The following is a 25,508-nucleotide window of genomic DNA, read 5'->3' on the forward strand; positions in this document are numbered from 1 at the left end:
TCCCCCCTTGATCCCCATTGAATTCCGCGATGCCCTTGTCACGAATTTTACAATTCCTGTCTTCGACAACTTTTAGGTTCTGAAACTGAAAAAATATTGTACAATTTGTAATATTAGTCTTCAGGTCGTTCTATCCAAATCAAATTCTTAGCAGTTTCTCTCCCTTGATTTTTACACTACGCCTGTTCAGCTGTTCTAGGATATTAATTGATTATTTTTGTCTAATATGCTACTTGCTTTCCCTTAAAAGGATACAGATCTGTAAACTGTAGCCCGAAATAAAATTTTGCCATTTTGTTTGACTTTTACTTTTTCAGGAGCATGAATTAAAATTTCGCTCGTCACGCAACGATTCTGGAGACGTTGCGTGACGCCTCAAATAACGGAAGGAAGGGATTTGAAACCCCACCTTACGGCGACCCCGGCTACGTAATCAGGCGGGTTTGTGGTGCTTTTTGTGGTCGGATTTTGGTTCCACTGTAATTTCAAGCATTAGACATCAAACTGTTCGCTCGGCTTCATTTTCTTGCAACTGGAAAGTCAAAGTCATGACTTGTGCCCGTCCTGCTCGACGCTCGGGAAGACATGTTTTTAAGCATTCGTAAATTCCCTACGGATATACAGATATCACTCAGATTACTAAAAAAAATACTAATATGGCAAACATAAGAGGCACTCAAAATTTACCGGAAGTTTGTGTAACGACCGGAAATGGTGACAGTGACACCCTTTGACCCCTCACCGGGGTGCCCTGGAGACGTCGTTTTATTTCCCCAGCGAGTGGTAGTGTGCATACCGATAGACAACAGCGATTGTGGAGCGTTGCATCGGAGTTGGTCTCCGTGCAGTTTGCAATGAAGGTTTTCCTTTTAGTTGTCCATTGTGCTGTTATCTTTCATGGCGTTCACTCTCAGGATGAAGAATTTGACGAAGTGCAAAGGGAGGAAGATAAATTACCCCACTATCTAAAAGACGATGGAATTCGACGCGTTGCGAAGCTAACCAAAGACCACTTCAACAAGACTCTGAAAGCCAGCCGAATGATGGTCGTTCTTTTTTACTACTCTGGCGATGATAGTGCCCCAGATGCCGACAAATCGTGGCAAACGGATGAAAAAATGCTTGAGGTAAGGTGTAGTCAAACAAGCTCACATTACTTCGATACAGCAATCGGTCAGTCGGCCGCAAATCAAAGATCTTGATCTAAATTTCACGTGAAAGATTATCCCCTTTGCTCAGCTCTTGAGCTCTAAATGGATTTGGAACGTAATCTTAAATATTTTTGGCTGGCATCTTCTATTAAAAGATGGTGGGGAAAATGTAATCTGTGTTAAAGTTTATCGAAGAGAAACAAATTTGAAGAATTAGCTTATCTGCGCTAGATAAATCCTTCGGTTCTTCAGCGGGGATTTGTTTTCATTTTGATGTAATTGTTTTCGTTTTAGATTTTCATGTGGGATTGATTCCGAGTACGATATGTGGAAACAGAATTTTCGAGCTTTAAAATAATCCAATCCCAGAAATTTAAGACCCATTAGGGGGTTGCAAACTACTGTACAAAAGAAAGCCTTTTTAGATTTACTAATAAGTGGTGCGAAATTTTAAAAATTGTAATTTCACTAAGAATTCTGCTGGCTACAAAGTATCAATAATTAATTAGCCGGCGCTAATTGATGGTGTAAATTGCTTTTTAATAATTCATGATTTGCGTAGATCAAAAATATTTTCTGCTGCTTTCAAAATATTTTGCATTTAATTTGCAAAATAAATGATTTTTAAGATCTCCTTCGATGAAAGAGAAATTGTTACATTTGTTTCGAATTGTCCATTTATTTCATCAGCTAGACAAAATTCAAATTTGCTTTATGGTGATAATATTTTGATTCATACAATAAACAGGTTAAGAATAGTAAATTTACATAAAGACCTGCCAACAGCTCTATTTTTGGATCCATTTGACTGAGGGTTTGAAATAAATGCTCGCAGTTAAAATCATAAAGAATATATTTCTGAATATAACCTTAGTGGAAATTTTTGTATATTTCAATTTTCCAACCCTAAAAACAAAAATTTTCAGAAAAAAGTGACCAGTGAATATTGAGTCTCAAAAATGGAGATTGATTACTAGCAGATAATAATTGTCTAGGAATAATGAAGTACGCTGCAATATTTATATTAATTTATCTTTCAACCCCTAATTGCATTTATCACAAACCAAAAATTCCCATAAGTTTAATCAAATTTGAGATCAAAAAACTTTGCTTACCATTTGGAGACAGTTTTGAAAACATTTCACTCATATTTTTAATTATTGATTACATATAATTGTGTAGAACTTCCATAAAATATCCATACCTCCCCCACGGAAGGGATTTTTAAAAAGAACCCCCAACCCTCTGGAAATTCCAGTTAAATTTCAAACATTTCTTTAAAATTTTTGGTCTTTGAGACCTCCCCACCCCCCCCCCTCTCCCCAGGAAATTTCCAATCCCTTCTGTGGGGGAGAGTATGGATATTTTCTGGAACTACACATAAAATTATGTAGCATCATTTTTAGTAGATAACAGATTTTTCTGAGACACAGTTTTGATGGAGTACCATCCGGCAAAAAAATGCTCTGAGGCAGCTCTATCATAAAAATGTTGATCTGAGAGTAAAAAACCTAGAAAGCCATGTTTTATTGCTAAAAATATTTTGTGAGCAGAATCTTCAAAAATGCCTGTGATCAATTGGTTCAAAGGTTAACAGGGTACCAGCAAACTTAAAAATAATGTTTCGTTAAATTTTTTTTGCCTGCTGGCTTATTTAAGTTCATGATATGTAAGAACTGTGGTAGGCATGGTGGCTCAATAGTTACTGCGCTGAACTGCGGAACGAGCAGCCTGGGTTCAAATGCTGGCTGGGGTCATTCTGTTGAGTTCTTGGGCAAGATCTTAAAGTGCCTCTCTCCACCCAGGTGTATAAATTGGTACCGGCGAAATAATGCTGGATGGACTGGTATCCCATCCAGGGGGAGTAGAAATACTCCTAGCGCTTAAAGCTACCGGGATATCCTGGATAAGCTTCGGCAAGTATGTGCCACTCCCGGGGGTGGGGGGGGGGCACTCAAAAAGGTTTTATACAGGGAGGCTCAGCCCTGAGGTAACAACCCCTTACCCTTTTATTTACCATTTTGACAGAAAAAGCACCCCATTCATATACCTTTTATAGAAAAAAGGTACCCTTTTCATATACCTACACGACACAAAATATACTTAAAACAGGACTTTTTCTTGACATTTTTTTATGTAGCACTAATAAATCAAGACAATACAGTCATACATGTAGGTTGCGTCTGTTCGAAATATTTAATTTAAAGGCCTTTCTAAATATTTTCATGATAGAATTTCCTACCCTTTCATATATCTAAACTTGTGAAATCCCTACCCTTTTATATACCTGAAGCCTCAAAAAGGTACCTCTTTTCGGGCGGAGCCTCCCCATATAGGCCATTATAGGGAGTACCCCCTGGGGTGCCACTTGGCTTGAGGCTTTACCTTACCTACCTATATAAGAACTACCAAAATCTGAAATAAAAGATTGGGTGTTGATTTTAGGGTCAGGTTATAAAAAGAGTAAAGGAAAAATCACATTTTGGTCTGAAATATGGTTAAAGCTGCAGGAAGTATGCCACACATTTCCAGCTGAATTTACAGAAAGTATCACCCCCTCCCCCCTCCCAGGTCTATTAGGCCACCATGCCTTTTACATTTGTTTTTCATTTCTTTTTTTTTTAAAAGAAATTTATTGTTGTTGTTTTTTAGATTGTAGCCCGGGTTCTTCAACCACAGGGTGTGACTGTCGGCATTGTAAATGTCGCTGAAAGCATGGAGCTAGCTCAAAGCATGGGTGAGTACTTCTTCAAGCTGCACTTGGCTTAAAAAATTGATTCCAGATGTAGTAACAACAACATGATTGTATAGTCCCGCAGTTAAATCAGTTCATTGACAGATGACAGATTTTATGGACTGACATGGTTCTTTGCTCTTGTTTCTTACAGGTGTGAAATACTCTGGTGCAATAATGATTTTTCATCGAGGAAAAAGGATAGAATATTTTGGACACAGGTGTTTAAATATTAATTTTATTTAATTAATTTATTCAATTTTATTAATTTTACTGACATTATGTTTCTGAAGATTGCAACAACTGTGGCACACTTGCCTCACTTGTATGTAACATCAAAAATATATTGAATTTCTTACGTAAGTACATCACTTTCTGTAATATAAGTAGATATATGTGTAACTAACTTAATTATTTCCAAAGTCTTATATAGCAGTTTTCAATTGAAGTGTAGTAAAACCAAAGTAATTACTCTGGCCAATCACAAAATACACAGACCAACCAGTCAGCCAATCAAAACTCCAAATATCAAATACACGTAGCCGGCACGAAAGGCGGGGAAACGTGTGTGAGCGAGTTACGATTGGTTTTGGTTTTACTTCTGATTGGCTAAGAAATTGGTGTGAGAGTTTTAAACCAATCACTAAGTGTAGTAACGCAAAACCAAAGCAAACACAAATTACTTTCGACACTCAAGTGAAAACCGCTCTATTCACTTATTGTTTTACATTATTTTTATAAACAGATCTGCCGATATTCTTGTGGGATTTTTACACAAGGTCAGTATAATGACATTTAATATTCATTCAATAGTTCAAAATATTATTGCCCTTTACTGTAGGTAATGACAAATTATGACAAAAGAATGCACGACAAACAATTTTGCTGATTCCTCCATAAATTAATGTTTTTGAAATTGCAGGTTCTCAAACTTGTGATGTGCATATAAGAGTTCAATAAATAAGATTAAATTTCTTTTTTTCAGATGTTTGAACCTCCCGTTACCTTCATAGAAAGCAAGAAACAGAAAACTGTGTTTGAAGATGTTGATGGCAGCAAAGTCATAGCTTATTTGGAAAAGGATTCTCCAGGTACTACAGGCACAAACTTGATCATGTTCTGAACTAGAGTGGCCGAGAGCTAATTTCTCCCTACATTATCAGTTCATTGTCAAGTGAAAAGGTGACAAGAGTAAAGAAACGCATCAGCTAGCTAATATGGCCTAGATGTGTACCCCCCCCTCCCCCCCACCCATAATTCTTACATGTAACTAATGAATAACCAATAATGAACCAATAATGTGCGAAAAATAAATTATTGTGTACAGCAACATTATTGGTCGGCAGTAAAAGAAAAAATTCTGATTAGTTTCTGTGTTGTCCAAATTTTGCAAAATAGAGAGACTGCCAATTTTTAAAAGGATCCACCCTGGAAAAGATTGCTCATGATTGAATACAGTCCTGTAGTTTTACCTATTTTGTAATTTTTGAAAGATTACTTGAAGTGTGTGTTTGGGGCAATCTAGTGGTACCTTGAGCGTAAGGTCATAGGCGTGGCATGGTTGGTGTGGGGTGGAGAGGAGGGGGACACTGGGAACTATCCAAATGGTTGGGTGGGGAGGGGGAGATTTTACTTTTACTTATCATTTGAATGATTAATATCCCTATCAGAAATCAAAGCATTTGAGGATTCTGCCAAGCAGTACCAACCATTGTTGCCATTCTTTGCAGTCTGGGATAAAAAGGTATTCAATGCAACATAACATGTCACTGTAACAGGGCCCTAACATACCTTTTATGTGGGCGTACATTGAGTCTTTGTTCCTTTAATACTGCTCAAGCTTGACAAAATGAGCAACTTAAAAGTTTCATTGCAGGATCGATTTTGATTGGTTTTGAAAACAATAAAATGGCCAGAAGGAAAACACCAAAAATTTTGTTGAGTCACATTTTTAAAAACTAGGCATGTGCAGTTCAACCGAAAGTCCAATATTTTCAGACTTCCAATCAGAACTTTCCAGGGTTGCTTTTTTTCTGACTGCTAGTCAGGGGGAACAAAGACCCTGGGTATGAGGTTGCGGTTTTCCTCCCTCCTCAAAAACCAACATTTCTAAATTCCATTTTGATCAGGAAACAGTGGGCTACTCTGTGGAAATGCCTCTGCAAAGTCCTGCAAAGTCCCATTGATTTATTTTTTAATATTACTTGTTTTGATAATGTTTAGAATATCATTGCAAACCACTTTGTGTATGAAAGTATGTAATTATTATACTGATATCTTTGCGATGTCTTATTAAATTTTTTGTTAGCTTGCCAAGTCACTGAGACTCAAGAAACCAAAAAGCATACAACTGTTGAAGCCCTATGAGAAGCCTGTTAATTACCCCGCAAATGAGGTACATGTACAGACGAGTCTTGATCAGTACATTTGAACCTACCGAGCACCCAAAATGTCAAGCCTACATGTAAACTATGTGGTCACTTACAATAGCCAAGATTGTCGTCTACAAGAGTCCACAAGAGGAGGGGGTATAAATCCCATTTTCCCAGCCCAAATTTTGCCCAATTTCCATTTCCCAGCCTATTGTTTCCCCCATTTTTACAAAATCCCAGTCCTAGTTATATTGTTTTTCTGTCTGTGATTCCCATTCCCAGTGAACAAATCCCAAAAGGGGGTCTCAATTTTGAGTAATACCCTGTAGTTGTTCAAGAGGCTTAATCCACACACAATTGCACTGATTTTGTTAACCCAAAAATGCTTTATTCAAGAACTGATCCACTAATTTGAGGAGAATCCAGTGCGTCCAGTGCAATTGCTAAGCTTTAAAACTAGCAGTGTACTGATAAATCAAAAATCACTCGAGAGATTCTGACCAGTGATTTGACAAGCAAACGTACTTGGTATTTTGAAAAAGTGTTCTCTTACGACATATATAGGCGGCGGAACGGGGGGGGGGGGGGTCTGTAGCCCCCACCCCCAAACGAAAATTTGGGAAGGGGGCCTCAGCCTACCATGTTTTGGTGCTGACAATCTCGCGAGCGCAGCGTAAAATTGGTTTGTCAAGATTTTCCGTCCTCGTGAGTGAGCTCAAACATCTTCGAAACTTCCTTGAAAGTCTTCAGGAAACTTCGATCATCTTCGAAAAAGTTCGAAAAATGGTAGGAAACGTTCGTGTGGCCTTCCAACAACAATCAGAGAATAAACTGCTCAGAAAACTGCAAGTTGCTAGAATGGAAAAATGTTTCTCCAAATATAAAAACCTGCTGAGTGTTTTTGTCCCCCCCCCCCCCCCGGACACACACGCACGTTCCATAACACTCCGCCGCCTCTGTACGAGTTGTTCGACTGTAACTGAATTCCCAATTCATATGCCTACTCTGATTTGTCTGCTGTTTTATTTAAGGCCATTACAGAAGAAAATATCAACAACTTCATTGAAAAGAACAAAAAGTAAGTAATCGTATAACGTGTTTTTTTTTTGAAATTTTATATTTTTTTCGGCTTTTAACGTCACATGTTTTAAAAATTTAGAACACTTTGCAACAAACGCTGCATTGCCGATTACCAAAACACCCAATTTTTGCAGCCTCCTTCACTTTTTGCAACGTTGCAAGACAAGTTGCTGCGTGTAACATGTCAATCACAACTGGCAGTGAGCCAATCAGAGTGCGTCTTTCATTCGCAGGAGATTTGAAGATGATAATCTTCAACGGGCGCGTTGCAAGTTGCGAAAAAATGTATGAACGTATGACCCCCCCCCCCCCCCCCCCCCCCCCCCCCACTGCAACTTAGAGTGTTTTCCAGTCGTCGTCGTTGGGTTGCAAGTTGTAAGGAAAATTGCCTTATGGCCATAAGTAACTTGAACAATGTTCAACATTTTGTAATTTGGGTTGAACTTTGCGGAGGAAGAATATCGCATGCGAAAATAATAAAAAAGGGTCTTCAACCATTCTTTTAGGAATCGTTATTTTCGGAATTCCATTAATAGTTTTTGGTCAATACGAACAGCTTTATAAACTTTTAATTAAAAGTATGCAGTTCTAGTTGAGCATTTAGTTAAAAGGGTCTTAAAACAACGCCAAAAACCACCTTTCAAGAATCGTCCTTCGGGAAATCTCTCACTACGAGAAAGATTCATTATTAACGGTTGATGTCGTGTTTCATATTTCATTTTATATTACAGGAGCATTTTGACGAAGATTAGGCTTGAAGATATTCACGACACTTGGGTAAGCAGTAATGAATAGCAGTCGCACCATCTAACAACTTCGTACGATAGATATATCACTATAATAATTACAAACAGATCTACAGAAAACTTTAGCACGGTTGTCCGGTCTTAACAAGTGATTAATAATATTGCATCGACCCTTTACTTCCCATACCAGTCGTGGCCTCTATCCCCGCGAATCTTCGACGTACTCCGAAGTGCTCGTGCTGCTTTCTGATTGGATAATATGAATCGGGAACTTACCGAGTGCTTACCGAGTGCTTTACGAAGATTGTTCTTTCGCCTGAGAAACACTGACAGGATATTCATTGGCTAACTTCTCTTGTTTCCTCTTTTAGTCGACTAAAGTGGAAGGTTATCTGATAACGGCATTCGTAAGACTTGATACGAACGGTATGTTATTCTTTTTCACGCTGTTTTACGGTAATGATAATATAATGACCTCTTTTGGCGCGAAGATGTCTTCAGACATTATCTGTCCCTAGGCCTAGAGGTGAACATTTTTCGAGGGTAACACTCAAGGTAAACTGTGAGCAGGGAGAAACAGAGAATGTCAAAAAGAAATACAGTTGGACCCCGCAAATTCGAACTCGGTTATTTCTAATTTCCCGTTATTTCGAACTAAATCCCATACCCCTTGAATTTGCGTTTCAGTCATATACTATCGGCTATTTCGAACTATTTTTTGGTTTCCCCTGACGCTTCGGAATAACGGGGTTCGACTGTATCTGTGCATATTTTTTAAGCCAAATGAAAGCTATTCTGTTTATTATCATTCGTTAAAACAAAGCTAGTAGAGCCGCGCAATCAAATAGGCCATTTCCGTAGACTCGTTTTAAAACAGAGGCAAAGGGTAACTCGGAAATGGCCTATTCAGTATGCAGCTAATTCGAGAAAGGTTGTCGGAAAAAGCACAAAAGTGCACGCGACAAGACCGAAAGGTAGAATGGGTAGAAGTAGAGAGCTACTGCACGTGCTGTATACTAATAAGATGGCAACATGATAAACGCGAATTTGCACGGGTTCTGTCTCTTCAGACAAGTGGAAACAAGGTACTTTTGGCCATGCTGAATTTTAGAAGAATTTTCAAAACTCAAAGACATGCGACAGAAAAAGTAAAGCTAGAGAAAAAGACCTCCTGGGAGGAAAAACAAAATCGTCACGTACAAAAATACAAACTTGTACATTTCCTCTAGGCCAATATGCAAAGTTAAAGTGAATACCCAGACCACCTTTCAGTCTTGTCGCGTGCACTTTTGTGCTTTTCTTCCGAAAACCTTTCTCGAATTAGTTGTATACAATAGTGCACGCTGATAACGTGAGCAAATCGCTTCGCCAGAATTTTTTTCTCGTGCGAGTGTTTTTATTGACTTTTTCATGGATGACACAGTGGTGAGAGCGCTCGCCTCCCACCAATGTGGCCTGTGTTCGATTCCCAGACCCGGCGTCATATGTGGATTGAGTTTGTTGTTGGTTTTCGTCCTTGTTCCGAGGGTTTTTCTCCGGGTTCTCCGGTTTTCCTCCCCCCACAAAAACCAACTCTTCTAAATTCCAATTCGATCGGGAATCCGAGGGCCACAGGTTTGTTAGTCGCAAGACTGTTACGTGCAACCCTCGTAAAATAAAGTCAATTCATTCATTAGCTGTGCACAATCGGCACACACTAGGCGACACGTCGCTCCAACACGTCGTGGCGACATGTTGCTGCGACATGTCGCCGCGTGTGACATGGTGCATTCTTGCGACAAACAAGTCGCTGCGACAGAATTTTGTCGCTGTGATATGTCGCACGAATTCAAACTGGTTTGAATTCGTGCGACACATCGCAGCGACAAAATGAGCGATAGCAGCGTTGTCGCAGCGTGTGTACACGTCTGCGATTAATCGCTGCGACAAAATATAAATTAACCAATGAGAGAGCGTCATGTATTTTCGCCATATTGAATATGGAAAACTAGTTCGCATTCTTACTCTTCCAAATTCGCTGTTTGTGCACCGAACAAACGCCTTGTCGCAGCGACTTGTTTTGGAGAAGTACACACGGAGCGACTTGTCGCCTAGTATGTTCCGACCTTTATGGAGCACGCGGGAAGTTTGGAGAGCACTCAAGAAGCTAGAGTTGCCCTCGACTATCGCCTCGAGCAACCCTTACGATTCTGTCGTGTACTCCAAACTTCCCGGATGCACCATAACTCGATAATGCACGTAAAAGCATAAACTAATTGTTAATTGTTGCTGATTTTAAAAAAATTCGAATTCTTCTTGTTGTTTTAAAAGATGGCATGCAGTTCTTCTCGTTGGTGAAGTCATTGGCCAGGCGCTATGGCGACAACAAGAAATTAAACTTCCTATGGGTCGATCCAGATCCGTTCCCTACGGTTCGTTACAAATGTGCTTTGATTGTTGTATTTCAATTCTTTAGTGATTCTTACTAGACAGATTGTCTGCGAGGCCGTTATCAACATCACGCAACGTTAGTTAGTAGAGAGAAGCGTTGCGTGACTAAAAGTAATGAAGTAATCTGCTAGATGGGGCACCTTTTCCGGTTCGATTCCATCTCGATGTAACTAAATTTTATGAAGTCACGGAGTAAACTGGACACGTGCGGAAAAGTACTTTTGCGAACAAACGTCCTGTTTGTAAAACGACGACGACGACGACGACGACGACGATAAAAATTATTGTCGACGAAAGTTCTGGTCCATGAGCTTAATAAGATGTTTTTTTTTTTTTACAAAGCTAAAAATTAGCAGTCACGTAACACAAACAGCTTTCATAGGTACACTAGCTAAATTTTAGTTTGATCTTTGCATCTTTTCCTTTATTTTTTCAGATGCGTGACTACTGGCAGCAGTCGTATAATATCGATGTTAACTCCCCTGTAATTGGGGTAATCGAACCAAAACTTGTAAGTAAAAAATTTCGCTCTATTTTTCTCCCATTCATTTGTCTATAAATTAAATGCTTGGTAAGTTAAGTTGAGCGTTTTGCATTCGAAACCTCGTATGCTTCAGACATCAGTATACCTCAATTTAACATGTTTTCTAAACGTTTTTTTTGTATTGGTAGCCTGTGTACAGACCCCCTCTGTAACAGACCTGGTGAATCTGATTTTCACCAGGTTTTTAACCAAAACGGGGAAGAAAAGGGAGAAGACCCACCCCACCCCCCAAAACCCACCACCACACAGACAGACAACACACAGCCCCCGCCAGCACAACGAGACCCACCCCCCACACACCCCCCCCCAGAACGACCCCCCCCACCCCACCAGCCCACGTCGCGACCCCCCAGAAAAGCAACGAAAAACCACAGCACGCAAGAAACAGAAAAGAGACGAGAAGGCCGGCCCCCCCCGGCCCCCCCCCCGGGGTTTGACCAGGTTGAAACCACCAGGTACCAGGGAGGTCATTTCACCGGGAGGGTAACCACAGGTGGGTTTAAGGTCTGTTAAGAGGGGTGTGTACAGCCGTCCCGAGCGGGACGGCTTAGATGACGTAAGTACAGTCAACTCTCTCTTAACGGACACCTCTTTAAGACGGACACTTGGTGATGGTCCCTGCCGTTTTTTCAGACATTTTTAATTACTGTAACTAAACTCCCTCTAAGACGAACACCTCTCTAAGACGGGTCCCGACGGTGTCTGTCTTAGAGAGAGTTGACTGTATACAAATTTGATGTTCTTTAAAACAGAGCAAAAGTTCCTGGTTCGAAAAGAAAGGCAAAGAAACCAAATTGCGTCACCTGCAACAATGGGTTGAAGATATTCTGGCGGGAAAAGTGGAGCTGAAAGAGCCAGTGAATTCTACTGAAACGTCACAGGGTGAAGAGAAAGAAGAGCCAATTAGAAAAGAGGAACTTTGACCTAAGATCTGATTTTAGGATAATAATAAATTTAAGCTCGAAAGTAGAGGTTATACCACGTGCGAAGCACTGCAGAGGTGTTGCGAGCAAGTTGTCTCGTTTCCTCCAGAGATACGAGGAAAGATAATTACAGCTAGTAATAGCCTTTTTTGGGTTTTCGCCCGAATATAGAGCGACTTTTCAATAACTGTTGTACATGCAAGAGGATAAAAAAAGTTTTGACGTTTATACACGTCACGAACTGACAGCTATGACCGGAAATAAATGATGAACCAATTACTAGCCAAATTTTAGCAAGCGCGGGAAAATTCGTGCTAAGCCCATTCACGGTCGGTTTGAATTGGGCAGCTGATTGGTCAAGGTCATATCTTTGTTCTGATTGGTTAGAATGCACGAGCTTTTTAAACCAATCGTGAAGTCGGTGATTGAAAATCTGCTCAGCTTACTTACATAACTAGCTTGGCTAAATAGTTGAATATTTTTTATATGAATTACTTCATTTATTGCAGTAAATTTGACAGTGGACAAGTGAATATACTATCAAATACCAGGAAAACTAGTTTTGCATCCCAAAATCGAAATGATGCTCACATAAATAGCTAGAAAATTAAAATTCTCTGGTAATTTTCAGTCGTAGTTAAGGGCAAACAAATTTGACGCGTCTCAAATTAACTTGTGATCATAACGGGTAGGCGATCTTTTTAAGTTAAATGGTCTATGAAATATTATGAAGGTTGACGATTCTAGGTCTAAATATTGTAGGTAGAAAATATTAGCTTTTAATATTTGTGCGAAAACCACGGGGCCCCAGACTCGCAATATGACTTCTCGGTGGCAAAATAATATATGGATTTATATGGAACTTTATATTGAGAGCAGGCTGCGAACGAAAATGAGAATAAATAGCCATTAAATTTTACATTCCACATCAGGTGTTTTCCTTGCGTTGTTTTATTGTTTGGCCGCTTTTCAGCTATTGTGAAAGGCTGGGTGTTTTTTTGGCATTTTTGTTCCTTTTTTGCACGCGACTGCTTTGGATTCGGCGGCCGAGGCGAGCGATGAAGCCACGAGGAAATATATTTCGCTACTCCTCAGTCTCCTCGTGACTTAGCCGTTTGCGTTCGCAGCTCGGACGCATTCTCGTACCTCGAGTCTTCGTCCCTTCTACGCAGGCTTGAAGAAACGAGCGCTCGTTTCCCGACCGCTGGTCAAAGGGAACGAAGACCCTGGGAACGAGGATGAGCTCAGACGCCGAAGTCAAAGCACTTGCGAGAAAAAAAAAACCCGCCAGCTAGACAGGCAAGGGTGTTTTGAAGCTTTTCGAATTCGTGTTGACAATAACTTTAACAGAAAGCTAGGGCACTGTGCACTGTTAATAGCATACATTTTTCAAGTGACGTTTGAACAAAAACGCATACAAAAGGGCAGAAATGACAAACAAAATGAGACAATGTGTGTTATTGATGATTTGCTTTATTCTAGTTACCTCTTTTATTAAAAAAATATTTTGTAGGATGAAATTAATCTTTCACTACGACTTGATTTCTGCATTGTCACGGACACAAAGGAAAAAATTGCGTGACTAGTTGGGAGGACTGCCTTTGCTCTTGCTTTACAGGCTCCCAAGGGGGTCCCCAAGGAAACCCAGTCTTCGCACCCTCGTTTACGGATAGCCGTCTGGCATTCTATTGCCGCTACACCAATAACGTTGAGAAATTTTTTTAGTAAAATTTGTATTGGTTTTACCAATGAGCAAATTAACGTAAAAATTCGTTCCCAAGGCAACGTAAAAAGTTATCAAAGATACCCTATTTTTGACCATTTGAGGTTCATAACTTAAAAAAAAACTACTCGGTAAAAGTTAGCAATAGGACACCAGAGATGGGCACGAGTTGATAACTAAGGTACACCCAGTAAATATTTTGAGGCAAACGTGGTCCGTTTAAACACGATCTGTTTACTAATGAGCGAGATCTTTTTCTTCTCTGGCTTTACGGAGCACTTCCACGGCTCCTTTGTCGATCAAAGCGCGCGCTAACTGATCTCCCAGCTTCTCAGCTGCCACAAGAGCGTCACGCAATCCCTCAGGGACATAAATACTGGACTCAGTAAGCACGGCATGAGGGCAGCCTCCATCCTGAACAGCAGGGTCGGGAAGAATTCCAGTTACAGTCTCCTTGATGCATTCCTTCCCGTCCAAACTAAACACAGCGCCTGTTATGGTCATCTGAAAAAATGGAAACATTGTGTCATCCTACCAAGAGATGATTTGCAGAAGAGAGAGCACTTGGGAGGGAAAGCACAGAGGCCGGAAGGGGTCGAGAAAACTCTTGTCCAAGTGCTCTCTTCTTTTCTCCCTGGGGCATTTACCAAGGGGGATTGGGAAGGGGGGCATTGTAAACCCTTAGCCCATGTGTCATCGGCTTATAACATTTTTAACGCCCCCCCCCCCCCCCCACCCAGGTAACCTTACCGGTCTATCCTTGGTGAAATAAAAAATACTCTTTACAGTTTAGTGCAATCCATAGGAAAGGAATAGACCTACAGACTAGCTTAAAATGACAGCGGCCCTGTAAAAATTTCAACAAATTACCATATGGAACATACGATACCTGATTACCATCCAGGCTAGAAGTGACACCAATAGGAACACTGCATCCTCCTTCCTACAATAAACACAGCGGCAATGTTCAAAACTTGCACTTCATACAAGTCACTCGTCAAGGGGTAAAATAGATCATGTCATTGAATAATTGGATCCGGTTCTTTTTATGCAAGCGTATAGTGTCCGACCCTAAACGGTTGCGTGGACAAAAATATTTTAAAACATGTTAGTTTGGGTGGACACTAACGTTGGATTTCGTTAGCCTGTGAACAGGCTCTCCTCCCCCAGGCTCTTCTCAGCTCCCTTCGCTTGCCGATCGGGCCAGGCTAGATTTGGTTGGCTAGGCAACAAACCAACCAACAGCGTCCAACAAGGTTCCAAACGTGTTTTAATTAAAAGAAAATGAAACGGCTGATATTGATAGAGTGGTTTTCAACTGGGTGTCGTTATTTAACCCACACCAAAATAAACACTCTGACCAATCACAAAGGGCACAGACAATCCAGTGAATCAATAAAACTCGAAGTAAAAACATGTACCCGCCGCAAAGCGCAGGAAAACGCATGTGACCGAATCACGATTGGTTTTGGTTTTACTTCTGATGGGCTAGGAAAGTGGCGAGAATTTTTAAACCAATCGCTAAACGTAGTAACTAATGCAAAACCAAAGCAAACGCGAATTACTTTTAACACTCAACACCGCTCTACAATGCATTTCACTGTAAACAATAATCTTTATGCTTAAAATTAAAGAGAAACCTCTGGGCTGAGTTAAGAAGTTGTTCTTCTTCTTCGTAACACTAGCACACTAAATGGTTATAACTAGCTAACTTCTTACCAAGGTCCTCAAGAAGTTTCTCTCGGCCGCACAACACAAACTTGTGTGGTTATCAATCAATTTGGACACCAGTTCAATGGTTTCTTTGTCATCAAGTCTAACTTCGACAGCTAGCGCTCCCTAAGAACAAGAAACACGCTTTTAAAAATTATTTGAATACAGGCAGAAAAGAAACATCTCCACAACAGACTTCTTTCGTCTTCAATTAATTCTTTACTGCGAAAGGAAAGTCTGATATTCAACTCGCAAAAAAAAAATCCACACTTATGGAGAAGACCTTACAGAAATCGGTGTAATGTCTCCAATAAGTCGATCTTCGGACACGAAACTTTAACAACCGAGCAACAACCAATTGGAGACAATACACGGAGCTCGGAAAAAACATAACGTATTTTTTCGCGCCAAATTTCGGACGTCTTTGAGCTCGCTATGTAACATGTATGTTAACTCTCAAAGAGGGGCGTGGCTGTTGTATTTTAAAACAATCAAAACTAGAGCTTTAACTTAAACTCGTTTACACAAAGAGTTGGCTAAAATAGTCATTTCAAACGTTCACAAGAAGGCAAGCACTAACTACGAAACATTTGTTTACCAACAAAGCCATCTCAAACTTTGAGAAATTTTTAACAAGCAACGTACATGTATTTTTAACACACAGTATTCACTGACCCTCTCTAATGCATGTCCCGCTTTAAAAATTTCTTCACTCCGTTTACACTTAACGTCAGGGGGATTTCGCGGATTTTTGGTCAAAACTCTTCTGAAATAGTGATAGGCAACTTAATCTGATTATCTTAAGGCAGATATAACCTTGGACAGAAATCAAGCTACTGCTATAAAATATCGATTTTTTTTGAAGACGCGCGGGAACAACTTGAAAAGTTAAACCTCAGTTTTTCAAGTTGTAATCCATTTTCATCCCAGCCAACCGCAGCCAAAGACGCTTGTTAACAGGTTCAGTGCTCTCATGTAGCAATTGTTAATAAAAATGGATCATTATTTTTAGGTTTCCTATGACAAAAATACATATTTTTGAACAGCCTTTAAAGAGAAACAAAACTATCATTTTAAAAGAACACATATCAATGTAATCACAAACCTGTCCCACAGCGTACAAGCATTCATCAGCGCTAAGAACCTTTGCGAGAAAAAAGACAAAACACTTCTGTAAAAAATTCCGACAAAAAAGAAATCGTCATTAATTTTGGTACAGAAGAACCACGAGTTATGATCACCGGCTTTGTTAATACCGTCAACTCGTTATTATTTATTTTTTTTTTGCTAATACCTCTTTTAAGCCCAATAATACGACCAGATTTTGGCAGTCTAGAAGTGGTCCGGTTAACGGGGTTCCACTATGCAAATAACGTTGTCTACTACCTAGAACCTTCCACGACTATGTTGTCTTTTCTCGATGTGTATCGCTTTTTTGCGAAACACGGCACTGTGAAAAACCAACTCTCCAAACCTGTACATCGGTAATACAGTTAACTCGTGTCTGTCTAATAGGGAGTTTAGTCACAGTAAAGTGACTGAAAAATGGCAAACGGAACGAACAACAGATGTCCACCTTATAGGTGTCTGTTGAAGAGAGTTGACTGTATTAATTAAATCTTTAGACATTTCAGTTACATGTTTTCTTACATGATGATTTTTTTTCATTCTCACAACCCATCAACATGAATTCGTTATGATAAGGTAAAGAGAAAGTAGCAATCCATCTCTCACCTGCTCGATCCGTTCAGCCCAGCCCATGCGCTCCATCCCAGCAGCTGCCAGTATAAGAGCATCATACTTATCACCAGCGTCAAGTTTGCTAAGTCTTGTGTTCAGGTTCCCACGCTGATTACAAGAGAGACGCTGTTAAGGGCAACTGAAATATAAAATCTTACAAGACATTTTAGTGTGTAGTATTCCTCTAAGTCTTGCAAGCACAAAGGGCAAAAAAATACAAATAATGATGAGTAAAAATGTACAGCATTACAGTTTTATATTACACACTAAAATGTCTGGTTATCTGGTATTTTTCCCAAATGCTTACTTTCCACCCTTTTGAATTATTTGCGCACTCATGAGGAATAAGAAGATAACACATCACGGCATAATTTCAGTGGTTATATGTACAAAGCAGGCTCACTGTGGGCTCACTTTCTCCGATGTATGATCAAACATTGTTTACTCGTTTAGCCCCCCATGCTGGATGAAAATGTTTTAAATCGTTAAGCTTGGGTTTATGCTAAAATCTGAGCAATCTGGCAAAGTTGAAAACCTTTTTAAAAGGATACAACATCTTCAATGATCAAATGTGCGAAAGCTTTTTGAAGTTGTGCACTGCGCCTCAGTGAGCTTGTTCCAATTACACTAAAAGAGAAATATTAAGATAAAGCAATGGATTCACTTATTTAAAGAAAGACCATAAATGAAGCAGTATTACTAATAAATTAAGCCCATAGATAACTACAGTGATTGTGTAAGAGATCAGTCATCACAAAATTAGCCTTTCATTGCTATTTCTGGTGGTCCATTATGATCTCACCACTAGCATCAATAATTATTTTTGACCTCATCTTGTGAGGGGCAGGGGATCGGAGGACAGGGGGTATAATACTCAATGGGTCCCACCTCCCAATGCAATTTCAGTTGCAAAAAACTACCCAATATCGCAAACTGTTACTATTTTCTCCCAGGTCTTTCTACATAGGGAGTCCCTCTTGTTACCCCTTTCTTCACCTGCCTCCAAGAATCTTGCCCCCCCCCCCCCCTGTCTCCTACCCTACTCCAATTGCCAGTACTAACGGGGCTGACCAAACTCCATAATGAGTAGTCTGTAACAGTTTTATATTTTATACCCAGTCAATAATTTATTATCGGGTTATTTGTCACTATTAATAGGAATACACTCAGATGTTAAAAAATAAATGCTCATACTCACCTTCCTTTAGGTAATGTAGCAAGAGTAGAACCTTTGTGTTTGGGATGAAAAACAACCACATCATAGGGACTGTCTCGCCTGATAAAAAAAAAAAATAGAAAATAGGTAAACAATCAGAGTGTGAATCTAACTGTGTCTGTCTGCATTATATTATACTAGTTAAGTCTTCCAGTATGCAGTGCATGGTGGCCTAACTCAAAACCCTGTTGGGGAGTATGCATGTAAAACCCTCGGAGCAAGGCAAGAACCAACAACAAACTCAACCCACATATGGTAACGGGCCGGAATCGAATACGGGCCACATTGGTGGGAGGCGAGTGCTCTCACCACTGCGCCACCCCTGCTCCCCTGCTTGAATTTCTCCTGTTTGAATTTTATACCTCTTCAGGTTGTAATATTTTAAAAGGGTTGCACTTTGTTGTCAGAATTTCAACACAAGTCTTGTCAGTTTTCCTCATTTCATCAGCTTCAATGCCATGTTGCTTGTTAGAATTTTACTCTAATAGGGGCTCTCATAATGGTTAGCACAGATTACTCCAGATCAAGTAGAATATATGGGAGGTTTGTACTTCTTTTCAAATTATTGCCAATGTTCATCCATAACTCCTATTAGCACATTCATTGTTTTATTTCTGACAAAAGCCCGAACGCCGGCTTCCAAATTGGCATTGCTGGTATAATGTGCAGTTCCAGAAAATATCCATACCCCACCCATGGAGGATCAGTGGAAATTCGTAGGGGGAGAGGGGCCCTTTTACAGACCAGAATTTCAAAAGAAAGAGTGAACCTAAACTGGAACTTCTAGAGGGACCGGCCAGGAACCAATTTCACTATGAAGAAGATCTTAGTTTTAAAACAAGCAAATAACTGTGCTCCCTGTAGCCCTCTAATATTGCGTAAGATTTAATTAAAATCATTTACCTGAAGACAGCTCCAATCAACATGCCTGGTGGGAGAGTAGATGGAAGATCCTTCAGTGAATGAACCACGAGATCAACACTATAAAAAACAAAAGGAAGAAAAACCGAAACCAAATGAGAACATTTTACTTGTGACAATTAATCAGTTAATTATTAATTTATTAGAAATTTGGATTTCATTTTTCTTTTCTAGTAATGATATGTGACATAATTTCTAGAAATAACTGTGAAAATAGTTGATTATTAATTTAATTTATAAATATTATGGGTGACAGTTTATTTCTTGTAATAATAAGGCTGTCTGACATTTTCAAGCTTGCAGAGCAGGCATTTTCTATGGGCACGTGAGAGTATTAGCTTGCAATCAAGCAGATTCACCGCCATGTTGGATGAGGGTAAACAGAAGCTTGGAAGCAAGAAAAAGTGCTAGAATTTTCCTTCCCCTCCCCCTTCTCTCTCACTGTACATTCAGCCTCACTCTTACTCCCTGGGACACAATTTCTCCTCTCTCCAATCCTCTCCCAAGTACGAATCCAAGATGACCCTCCCCGGATCAAAATGCATTCACTTGCTAAAATATGCCTGCAGGCTAGACAATTTCATCTTATACAATAACACTGAGCGATAGAGCGGTTTTCACTTGAGTGTCGAAAGTAATTTGCGTTTGCTTTGGTTTTGCGTTCACTACGCTTAGTGATTGGTTTAAAAATTTCGCGCCACTTTCTCGGCCAATCAGGAGTAAAACCAATACCAATCATGACTCGCTCGCGCACGTTTTCCCGCGCTTCGTGCCAACTACATGTATTTGCTTCGAGTTTTGATTGGTTCACTGGATTGTCTGTGACCTTTGTGATTGGCCAGAGTAATTACTTTGGTTTTGGTTTTACGACACTCAAGTGAAAACCGCTCTACAAAGGAAGTGACAGTAATTGTGAAGCTTAGCGAGTTCATGATAAGATGGTAGTCAGCTATGTGCCAAGTGTGCCAGACAATCAGAAAAAAGAATACAGTCCCAACCAGTTGCACATGTATACCAGATGTCATAGGTTCGAACATGTGGGACTCTTAAAGATTTTGTTCTGATTGTTCCACCCTCGTAACATTTAACAACTATTCACTGAAGTGTTCACCACTAGCCACCTACACTGAGGTGAAAAGTTGTTAGTATATATAGATAATATAGAGATAATATGAGATAATATAGCCCGAAAGGATGATTTTTGACTAGTTTATTACGCTAACGAGTACAGTTTTCGCGTGCCAGTTGTTGGGAGATGAATAGCAAAGGATATTCAGAGTTAATGTTTGGGTAGCCAGTCAGCGCGCGCCAAAAACGCTATCCACTGTTTGAGTATAATATATACTAAAACTGATTACCAAATAACCAACAAAAATGATATTAAATAATAGAATATGGTTCTCCTAAAGTAGGCCAAAAATTTCTTTAACAGCTTTCACTACTGACACCAACCTTTTATTAGCCAGAGCAACTTCTAACTCCTTTGTAAAGAGACTTCTTTCTCCAATCTGTGTTATTTCCAAATAAACATTTCTAATAATTAAATCTTAATCCATGACAATTGGTCAAACTACAAATCACAAATAAATTTACTGAAGTGTGAATGACTGCACCAAGTATTGTCAATGTAAAACATTCATCATTGCTATATACATGTAGCTGGAATTTTTTTCTTAACAGTGTGCGCTCTCATTAGCTACTTTGAGGTCACATGACATCTTACAATTAACTGTTTCCTGCCATTCCAATAGTCTCTGAGGGGGCAACATTGCAAAAACTACATGACGTCAAAGGGTAACAGTGTAAAAATTATGAGTGTTACCCACTTGTCAATGTAAGCTGATGGCCGCTGTTCTCTTTAAGTTGTGCTATATAAAGGACTTGTCCCTCTGGAAACCAGTTAATTTTGTTTCCTTTGAATCTCAATGATTATGACAAAATTAACTGTTTCCTTTGAGACCAGTCATTAACCTCTTGCCTACCAGAGCCAAACACACTAAGCGACCGGCGGCCATATTGAATTTTTAATGAGATTCTAAATTTGGCTAAGCAATGACATATTTTCAGATAAAATATTAAAGTACACCTAGATTAAGCATTTAAAATAAATTCCTCTCCCTTTTCCGCATTCTCTTACTGTACAGTTGACTCGTACAGCTCCCTAGCGAACTCCTTGACCATGTGCATTTGGAGGTTCAATTTCTTCGATCGATTGAGGCTTCTTCTTCGCCACTTTCTTCTTTTTTTTTGTTAAGACTCATCCGAATCACTTGGCTCAAACTCGCTGTGTCTTAAATTGCTTACATCAGAGTCGCGATCGGCAAAAATTTCAGCAATAGCTTAATCTATGTCCATTCGGCCTTCACGCACACGAGCCGCCATTTTGTAAATTGTCCGAGCAGAAAGCAATTTTATTGGGTCAGCGGTGTTTCGAAAGTAGTGCCAGACCTTTCTCAACAACCGGGGATGATTTATTCAAGGCATCGCAAACAACCAGGCTTTCAGTGGTGTCCTTTGGTTGAGGACGTATATATACGTCCTCGGTCGTTGCGTGACAACAGAGGGGACGTATATATACGTCCTTGGTAGGCAAGGGGTTAAGTGTTAAATGACTTACTTTAGGTAATGCTTTATCCAGAACATTATCCCCCACTGTAGACATGGAAACTGAAAAAATATTGACATTAGAAGACCAGATATGGTAACTTAATATTAACTTACTATGAGGTCCACAGCATATTTGTTATAGTCCAAAAGGGATCATAAAATTGTTAGTCTTCATGCTTAATATGTCATTATATTCCTTTTACGTTATTACCGGTATATTGTGTAATTCAAACTCGTGACATAAAATATCACCCCATGGTGTTGTTTGCAATCATGCGACCTTGCTTTTACAGTATGTTGTAATGCCACTAAGTAGTAAGAACCAGGCTTGTGAAATTTTGCATGGTAGATCATTGTTCAATTTACAATAATTTATATACCGTAGATCATTGCCTCTGAAAACAACCCCCTTTCTGTTGCAGTCTTCAAAGGCAGGGTGCAGGATTTGAACCCAGGTCCTCTGAATTTCAAGTGCAGCACCCTAACCCAACCCTCCAAGTTTATCTTTTTCCTTAGTGGCCATTTGGCCACCAACTACTCAAGTTTTGGTCGCCAGTGAAACACTTTAGTCACCAAATTAAGCTGATGCTTTCAATCATTCCTCTCAATTTTAGTCGCCAGGCTGGCGACCTTGGTTCAATTTTAGTTGCCAGCTCCAAAATGTTAGTCGCCATGGCGACTAAAATGGTCTTAAATTGGAGGGTTGTAACCACTAGGCCATGTCACCTCCTAAACACTTTGACAGTACTTAATGTACTTACCAATTTCAAAGGATATGTCGGAAAAAGTCTTCTTTAATTCCTCCACAATGACATTAGTTTGAATCAGCGCCAGCTTTTGAATATAAAAAATTCAAAGTGAAGTTTTAAGGCAAGATAAGCAAGTTTATTCCATAATTTTTTTAAAATAATTTATTTCAATAACTCGGTCATTTAAAATGTTATTTAGATATTTTTCTTGCAGTTCATTTGGGTGAAAATGCTAAGAAATCTTACCTTCAAAGGTAAATTTGAGAAGAAAAATAAGTGATAGGAAAATAGAACGACAAGTTAAAATTATAATACGTAGTTCAGGCTTATATAGTGATCTAGGGTGTGATAATATATTAGCATATTAAGATTTAAATAAACAGTTTAGCACGCACAGAATCTGATTGCGTGTTAAGTTTCGGCTTTATGTTTCTAATAAAGAGCATTTCATAAATTAAACAGTCCAACTTCGTGCGGCATTTCTTTAAAACAGAAAACTGGATCACTACTTAAGCCTGAACTCCGCATTATAATTTTAACTTGATAATGATGACATGGCGTCATCGAAACGTCGTTCTATTTTCCTATCGCTTATTTTTCTTCTCGAATGTTTCACAAAACATTTTGTTATTTGACAAAGGTAAATTAGCAAATAATTTATATGTAGAATATTCTATTAAAAACAACGTTTTTGATTTTATGCGAGAACTTTCAAACAACTTTTTGGATTTTGGAGCAACTTAAGAGCAAATTTTGAAGAAAATTTTAGGAACTTTTTGGGAGAGGGTAGCAAAGGGGGTCCCGTGATCCCGTTTCACGCAAAAATTTTAACCAAATCCACGCGTCACATATAGTTGAAACAGCAAAATTTCACCAATCACATGTCTTTTCCATCTATTTTCACGCATCATGGTAAAATTTTTGCCCTATTTTCACGTGTCATGGATTAATCTTTGCCCTTTTCACGTGTCACACATAAACCCCTTTGCTACCCTCATGGGAAATTTCGAGCATCTTGTCCCTAGCCACCGTACCCATATCACTAAACCGGCCCTCTCCCCACCCCATTGTACTGAACGCGACTAAGAAATCATCTAAAGGCTAGCAGGGATTAGGATAGATCTCATAACAATGAACAAAAACATTAATTTCCTAAGAGCTGGAAGTTTACCAAGTTTGCTGATATGTTACGTTTAAATTCCTTTACTTTGGAAACAGTTCGCAACATCGATCGAATCTAAGATATTGGAGCAGTCTGCCGACAGTAAAGGAATCCAGAATAATATTTTTGCATGGAGATAGATGATAAACGCGTCTTTTATGGCGATCGGAAGTAGTAGCTACAGAAATCATCTCATGTCAAACAATCTCACTGCAGAAATTATTCTCGTTGCAAATCACATACCTGACTTTTACGCGAACCAACTTTCACAATCTTTCCAGGATCCGCCATATTGACCGAGTTCTGTATCACGTGGTAAAAGACTGGAGACTAATATCGCCTTCTCTTCAGAACGAGGCGGCGCAATACACGGTCAAGTTCCGCCATTTTGAATATAGCGGAGAAGTTTGCTACATGATGGCGGCTGTTTTTCGTTTTTCACAAGTGATCTCGGGAACAACTAGGTCATTTATGGCCACTTGTAGACGAAACATCGGTATGACAGCTGTTGTACTGGCAAAGGGAGACAAGAGCGCTGATCCCATACAGAAATTGTTCTTGGATAAGTTGCAAGATTACAAGAAGAAGAGCACAGCCGCCGGTGGAGATTTAGTTGATTTTACGCCCGAAAAGAAGGCTAAAGTAGAAGTGGAAAGGCAACAGATACGAAAGCGCTTTGGAGAAGGAGATCTTGAAGAGTTTCCAAGATTTAGTTTTCCAACCAAATGAAGAAGGGTCACGTGGTCTGATGTCCAATATTTAATGATCTTTAATAACAGAAGCAAGACTTTGATCAAAAGGACCGTGTTGGGATTTGACTTTGACTTATGACGGATTTGACGAATGTGTTAAGCTCAAGACATTACAAGAAAAAACTTAAAATATTTGGATTGTGACTCTTGCAGTGTGTTAATTGTAAAGAAAGTGGTGTTTTTTTATATATCACTGTCATTTCCTGGAATAAATCTGTCTTTCAAACAAATATTTTGAAATAATTTATTAAATAATTATTTTGCCCTTTATTACACATGTATGGGTATGAGTCAAGTGCAGTTTGGCAAGATTTGACAGGGACCCCATTATATAACAGTAGTGTCACATTTTTATTGTACCTTTCAGTATCACCAAAACTCTGCTCAATCAATTATTGCCTTTTACACTGCAGTCAGTTGGTATGCAAACAGACCTTCAAGGGAACATTATACACTTAAGGACGGTGCCTACTAATAACAAAGTATTTTTGCCCAGCCGATTACTATACAAGAAATGTAGATGTTACCAAGGGCTACTAAAATTCAAAAAGAAAATTGGGGGTAGCCACGCAAATTTTCGAGATAATTAGGTTTGAAATCTGGAGAAAAGTGCTGACGTGGCATTTTAAAATAAAGTAAAACTAAATACAATTTCCTTGCAAATTCCATTTGAAATTGGTTTTTCATGAACAAAATCAACATTAAATATAACAATCTTTACAATAACTAACAAATAATGTTTTCGGAACTGCGTTATCGACGTTTTTATTAACAAAATGATTGCGTTTGAGCCATTTTTGACCCTAGCAGCTCTCACTTGCACGGCCAGAAAATCGGCCTAAATTTTTTTTTCACTTAATGAAAAATTAAACATGTGCTCTATAGACTTACCACTTACATTTTATAAAATAAAAAGTGGGGGTCACCACGCGTTTTTAAAAGTTA

General features: G+C 39.3%; 3 protein-coding genes across 3 annotated transcripts; 2 read left to right on the forward strand and 1 right to left on the reverse strand.

Annotated features, from left to right (window-relative positions):
* Positions 1 to 722: 722 nt before the first annotated feature.
* LOC144663578 (calsequestrin-1-like) lies at positions 723 to 12,906 on the forward strand. The gene is made up of 13 exons (XM_078524589.1): positions 723 to 1,127; positions 3,804 to 3,888; positions 4,040 to 4,106; positions 4,631 to 4,664; positions 4,871 to 4,976; positions 5,556 to 5,629; positions 6,194 to 6,280; positions 7,289 to 7,335; positions 8,069 to 8,114; positions 8,455 to 8,509; positions 10,394 to 10,494; positions 10,950 to 11,024; positions 11,810 to 12,906. Exons 1-13 carry the CDS (start codon positions 855 to 857, stop codon positions 11,978 to 11,980), a joined length of 1,221 nt encoding a protein of 406 aa, XP_078380715.1. The 5' UTR covers positions 723 to 854; the 3' UTR covers positions 11,981 to 12,906.
* A 532-nt stretch (positions 12,907 to 13,438) lies between these two features.
* LOC144663584 (porphobilinogen deaminase-like) lies at positions 13,439 to 24,113 on the reverse strand. Its single transcript, XM_078524599.1, has 12 exons — positions 24,055 to 24,113; positions 22,662 to 22,734; positions 21,911 to 21,960; positions 20,746 to 20,801; positions 19,276 to 19,353; positions 18,355 to 18,432; positions 17,708 to 17,783; positions 17,151 to 17,264; positions 16,522 to 16,560; positions 15,423 to 15,542; positions 14,593 to 14,646; positions 13,439 to 14,207 (listed from the first exon to the last, which is right to left on the reverse strand). The coding sequence occupies exons 1-12, from the start codon at positions 24,100 to 24,102 to the stop codon at positions 13,941 to 13,943; spliced, it is 1,053 nt and encodes a 350-aa protein (XP_078380725.1). The 5' UTR covers positions 24,103 to 24,113; the 3' UTR covers positions 13,439 to 13,940.
* A 52-nt stretch (positions 24,114 to 24,165) lies between these two features.
* LOC144663600 (ATP synthase peripheral stalk subunit F6, mitochondrial-like) lies at positions 24,166 to 24,793 on the forward strand. Its single transcript, XM_078524617.1, has one exon. It carries the CDS (start codon positions 24,226 to 24,228, stop codon positions 24,538 to 24,540), a length of 315 nt encoding a protein of 104 aa, XP_078380743.1. The 5' UTR covers positions 24,166 to 24,225; the 3' UTR covers positions 24,541 to 24,793.
* The last annotated feature ends 715 nt before the right edge of the window (positions 24,794 to 25,508 follow it).

The sequence above is a fragment of the Oculina patagonica genome, chromosome 8 (assembly GCF_052425735.1).
Source record: "Oculina patagonica isolate OP01 chromosome 8, crgOcupat, whole genome shotgun sequence".
NCBI lineage: Eukaryota > Metazoa > Cnidaria > Anthozoa > Scleractinia > Oculinidae > Oculina > Oculina patagonica.